Source organism: Rhinoraja longicauda, chromosome 41 (genome assembly GCF_053455715.1).
Source record: "Rhinoraja longicauda isolate Sanriku21f chromosome 41, sRhiLon1.1, whole genome shotgun sequence".
Classification (NCBI taxonomy): Eukaryota; Metazoa; Chordata; class Chondrichthyes; order Rajiformes; family Arhynchobatidae; genus Rhinoraja; species Rhinoraja longicauda.
This window is the reverse complement of record NC_135993.1, coordinates 14,621,772-14,627,466: the sequence shown is the minus strand read 5'-3', so window position 1 is coordinate 14,627,466 and position 5,695 is coordinate 14,621,772. Positions and strand designations below refer to the sequence as shown.

The 5,695-nt window shown below is 46.6% G+C and overlaps 1 protein-coding gene across 1 annotated transcript; it reads right to left on the bottom strand.

Annotated features, from left to right (window-relative positions):
• Positions 1–233: 233 nt before the first annotated feature.
• Positions 234–4,985, bottom strand: LOC144611705 (uncharacterized). The gene is made up of 2 exons (XM_078430936.1): positions 3,613–4,985; positions 234–318 (listed from the first exon to the last, which is right to left on the bottom strand). The coding sequence occupies exon 1, from the start codon at positions 4,878–4,880 to the stop codon at positions 3,630–3,632; it is 1,251 nt and encodes a 416-aa protein (XP_078287062.1). The 5' UTR covers positions 4,881–4,985; the 3' UTR covers positions 234–318; positions 3,613–3,629.
• Between the last annotated feature and the right edge of the window lie 710 nt (positions 4,986–5,695).

Below are 5,695 nucleotides of genomic sequence, written 5' to 3'. Positions count from 1 at the left end.
ACAGCAGCAATAGTAATAATAACAGTGGCTATTAACATATAACATATAACATAACATATAACAACTACAGCATGGAAACAGGCCTGTCCGGCCCTACCAGTCCACGCCGACCATTCTCCCTGACCTAGTCTCATCTACCTGCACTCAGACCATAACCCTCTAATCCCCTCTTATCCATATACCTATCCAATTTACTCTTAAATAATAAAATAGTAAGATTAAATGAGAACTTACCAGTTCGAAGTTTGATCTGTATTTTATGAGGAGTTACGATGAGGGACTACGTGAAGACCCCGTCCTGCACGCATGCGCGACATTCTTCAAAGCAGCGGTGTGGATTCACAGAAAAAACACAACGATTGAAATAAATATAGTAAAGAAAAAATAAGAACTTGATTACCAGTTGATCTGTATAAAAAAGGGTGGGAGCGGAGGGCACGTAGTCCCTCATCGTAACTCCTCATAAAATACAGATCAAACTTCGAACTGGTAAGTTCTCATTTAATCTTACTATTTTATTTCGGAGTCACGTGAGTGACTACGTGAAGACTTCAAAGCTCTGTGATTCCGAACCGTGTACCAGCTCATGCTTCACTCACTGTCTGAAGACCTTAGAGGGAGGAAGTATGTTATCGCAATAAAGAGCCTGTTTGTGAACAAAAAAGGTTTATTAATGACAACAAAAAACAGAGAGCTCCCAGGGCTCAAATTAAATATTATCTGCAGACTCTAAAATTCTGTCTGCAAATGTAGCAGGTTGCGCCAGCGGTTTATTATAAAACCTTTGGAAAGTTCTTTCCGAGGACCATCCTGCTCTGGCCAGTATATGGTCCATAGGCACGTCCATTCGACTTGCCGCCGACGTAGATGCAGCCCTGGTGGAGTGAGATTTGAAAACATTGGTATTTACTCCCGCGGACTTAAGCACCTGCTTGAGCCACCTTGAAATGGTTTGGCTCGTCACCTGACCATGAGGCTTCTTGTGGCTTATCCATAAGGCTTTTTCTCTCCCTCTTAAGTTGAGTGTTGTGTCTATGTAATTGGCGAGATGGGTTTTGGCACACAGCCGTGGGTCAGATAAATATGTGCAGAACTCCATAACTGGAGGCGTGGTACCTGGTCTAGTTTGTTTGACCAGTCCCTGAATGTGGAATGTGAAACAGTCCAATGTTTCTGTCATGCTGTCCAGCCTCAGAAGGTGGAGGGATTGTACCCTTTGAGCTGACACTAGTGCCATGAGCATGACTGATTTCAGTGTAAGTTGTTCCAGCGTGAGTGCCCTGGGTGGTGGCCATCCCCTAAGGTGCGTCAGCACAATGCTGACATCCCAGATCTGAGTGTACCTTGGTCTGGGAGGGTTAGTGTTAAAAATGCCCCTCATGACTTTGGTTACTAGTGGATGGGACCCCAAAGCCAGTTGTCCTGCTGCTGGAACCAAATAAGCTGACAACGCACTCCTGGCTGTATTTATGGCGCTGTAGCTGAGTCCTTCCCGATGTAATCCAACCAGGAATTCTACAACACTGGTGGGTGTTGCTGTAGTGTAGGTAGTTCCTGTTTCGGAGCAATACCGTTCCCATTTTCTTATGTTGGTCAGGTATTGTCGCCTGGTGGACTCCCGGTGGGATGCGGTCATCATGTTGATGGCGTCCTCAGACAGTCCCAGGCCCAGTATAGGTCTTTTTAGAATCTGCAAGCCAGGAGATTGACTCTGTCATGGCACGGGTGACTAATGCCTGACACTGGGTGGATTAATAATTCCGGACTGCTGGGGAATTCCAACGGTGTTTCGACAGCCATGTCGAGGGCCACTGGGAACCATGGCTGTGTAGGCCAGTCGGGTATTATCAAGATTCCTGAAGCGGAATCCAATTGAATCTTGCGTAACACCCGACTGATGAGGCAGAAGGGTGGAAAAGCATAAAAGAACATTTTCCCCCAATACAGCGTGAATGCATCAACTGCTGCTGCCTCAGGGTCTGGTTCCCAAGCGACATACGTTGGTACCTGGTGATTTAGCCTGGATGCAAATAGATCGATATCTGGTGTGCCATATTGTTTTGTAATTTCGGCAAATACTTTGGGATTTAACATCCATTCGATGTTATCGTTAAATTTGCGTGACCTGGTGTCTGCCACTGTATTTTGCTTACCTGGTAGGTAAGTTGCTGATAACCAAGTATGTCTTTCGACACACCATTGCCAGATTATGTTGACCAATTTGTCACACGATGTTGACTTTATACCACCCATGTGGTTGATATAGGCCACCACCGTGGTATTATCTAATTGCAACCGGACATGTGCATGATGCGTATTAGATGAATATGCTTTTAAACCATAAAACGCACCCAACATTTCTAAATAGTTGATACCTCGTGTCTGTAGGCAAGATGATTCAGAATTAGTCCATCTGCCCCCTGTGCTGGATTGCATGTTAGTTGCTCCCCAACCCAAAGCACTGGCATCCGTTTGAATGGTTAATACTGGGTTAGTGATAATTATGGGACTGGAACTGAGGCTAATGTTCCTTGTCCACCATTGTAACTCTGTAATGGATTCAGCAGTTAAATACATAGCTCGGTCAAAGTGACCTGAGTTTTGCTTTAGTGCGTGCACTTTTGCTCTTTGTAAATTTTGGTAGTGCAAAGGCCCTAATTGTACAGCTGGAAAGGCTGCTACCATTTTGCCAATAACTCTAGCTACCTGCCGTATGGTTGGCTGACGTTTATGCATTAGTTCGTGGCATGATAGTGCCAATTTTGATGCTTTCCCCTTTGGCAGAGTTACAACCATGCGAACAGTATCAATCGTAAATCCAAGATAGTCCATGGTAGTGGACGGTGTAAGATTGGATTTATCTGGATGTATGACAAACCCCAAAGTTTCAAACAAACGTTTGGTGGCTGCTACTGCCAAAATAGCTGTCTCCAAGGTTTTCCCTACTATTAAAATGTCGTCTAAGTACGCCATGACTATATGCTTTTGTTTTCTTAATAACGCCAAGGCGGGTTTTAAGATTTTAGTGAACAACCTTGGAGCGGAGGTTAGTCCATTTGGTAAGACTTTAAATTGCCATAGCTGTTTCATCCAGATAAATTTTAAATATTTACGGTGCTCCTTGTGTATGGGTACTGAGTAGTAGGCATCTTTTAAATCAATGCCTGCTAGAAAGTAACCTGTAGAAATCAAAAGTCTGGCGGTTTCAAAAGTTTCCATCTTAAAATGTGTATACTTAACTGAGTCGTTTAACGTAGTTAAGTCAATGATGATGCGACATCCACCATCTTTTTTAGTTTTGGTGAAAATATTAGACACAAATTCCAAAGGTTCATGATTTGTTCTTTCAATGACACCTTTTGCTAGTAGCCTCACAAGTTCAGCTTGACCCTCTTGTTTGTCTTTGACTGAGAGGGTGAATACCCTTTGGGGTATGTGCTGAACTGGCGGAACGTTTTCATGAACAAATTCAATCTTATAACCATGAATGCAGGTTAGTATGTATTTGTCATTAGTAATGGTTTCCCATGCATCCAAAAACAAGTGCAATCTCCCCCCTGATAATATAGAGCCCCTACTGCTCATATGCCGAGAGGTACCAGACCCACCTACCTCCATGGTTATTGGTATTAATTTTTCTTGCGCCTCTTCGCTAGACGATGAGGTGTCTGCTGGGCTGTAGAGGGCTGCTGTTGACGTTGATGTTGTTGTTGTTGGGGGTGGCGCATTTTCCATGGGGTCCGCTCTGGGCCCTGGCCTAAAAAAGGCTTACGGGGAATAATTGCGGACCCCGAGCTTTCACCAGTCCCATATGGTGGTCTATGACTGGTGGACGCCGTGAGGTACTGCCGCCTGGGTTTGTTAGGTCTGCTCGGTCCTAAACCTACCCTCACGAGACCAAAGGTCTTGGATTCTTCCTCTAGGTCTTTCACCTTTTTTGGAAGATCCTTCCCAAAGAGCAGAATTGGAGGTTCTGAACCCGGTGTTTTGCAGAGTCCCGCAAACTTAGGGTTGAGGGCAGGCTTGATGTTTTCCTTCCGTAGGATATTTATCTGGTATTGGGTGGTACACAGCAGAGCTAATGTGTCTTGCTGGTTTGTGGAAATGTCCACCCCATCAATGGACCGAGCATATGATGTTATTCCTGCAGTCAGGAGTTTAAGGATCTTCTGGAGCTTCAACTCCAGGGTCCTGATATTCGGCCCCAAATGTCCCCAAATTTGGCTGTTTACAGCTGGTACATTTAATGATGTACAATTTTCTGGGGCTGTGTATAGCTCAAGAGCCTCATTGACCACCCGTTCTTGTAGGGGTTTTGAGGACAGGTGGTCAATGCTGGCTGCAAGTTTCGGCTCTAAAGGCCGACCCCCTCGTGGAATGACCACGTAGCGGTTGACCACCCCCAGCAGCTCTTCCTGATCCTGTACACTCTGCGTACTCCGGACATCTTCAGCCAACAACCCCTCTTCTTGACCAGCCCAGGCCTGGTCGCCACTGCTGCCTTCATTAGAAGGTGACACAATGGCCAGTGCCCCTAAAGGGTACTGCGGGAGTGCCTGGGCGCTCTGAGCCCTCCCTTGGCGAGTCTGCTGCTGCTCTCTTAGCAGGTCTCGCTGGAGCATTTGCTCCATAAGCCGTTCCATTCGGCTTAGGCGGCTGCCAGAGCCGCTGTGTAGCGGTGTAGCATCTTCATCCGAATCGTCGGACACTACCGCCCGGTTCTGGCTGCAGGTACCTCCAGCCCGCTGCTCAGGCTGCACTAGCGGTGCTGGGCTCGGCTCGGTAGTTACTGCCGCCTCTTGCCCCCCCTCCAAAGAACGTTCCTCAACGGGAAACGAACGGGGGCGAACTGCAATTTTCCTTCCTCTGGTCTTGCTCATCTTGGGTCGCCAATGCTTCCTAAAGCAGAGCACAGAGAAATATTCACGGCCACAGTAGAACTTACCTGTCGGCCCGACTTTTTAAATTGTAGCGGGAGCACCTTGGACTCCCGTTCGTCGCGGGTGCATTGCGTGAACGCTAATGTCGCGCATGCGTGCAGGACGGGGTCTTCACGTAGTCACTCACGTGACTCCGAAATAAAATCGAGCCAGCCTCCACCACTTCCACCGGAAGCCCATTCCATACAGCCACAACCCTCTGAGTAAAGAAGTTCCCCCTCATGTTACCCCTAAACCTTTGTCCCTCAATTCTGAAGCTATGTCCCCTTGTTGGAATCTTCCCCACTCTCAAAGGGAAAAGCCTACCCACGTCAACTCTGTCCGTCCCTCTCAAAATTTTAAAAACCTCTATCAAGTCCCCCCTCAACCTTCTACGCTCCAAAGAATAAAGACCCAACCTGTTCAACCTCTCTCTGTAGCCTAAGTGCTGAAACCCAGGCAACATTCTAGTAAATCTCCTCTGTACCCTCTCCATTATGTCGACATCCTTCCTATAATTTGGCGACCAGAACTGCACACCATACTCCAGATTCGGCCTCACCAATGCCCTGTACAATTTCAACATTACATCCCAACTTCTATACTCGATGCTCTGATTTATAAAGGCAAGCATACCAAACGCCTTCTTCACCACCCTATCCACATGAGATTCCACCTTCAGGGAACAATGCACAGTTATTCCCAGATCCCTCTGTTCCACTGCATTCCTCAATTCCCTACCATTTACCCTGTATGTCCTATTTTGATTTGTCCTA

What these genes read in the sequence shown, in the direction of transcription:
- LOC144611705 (XM_078430936.1), bottom strand. Translation starts at nt 4,880, where the DNA reads ATGAGCAAGACCAGAGGAAGGAAAATTGCAGTTCGCCCCCGTTCGTTT.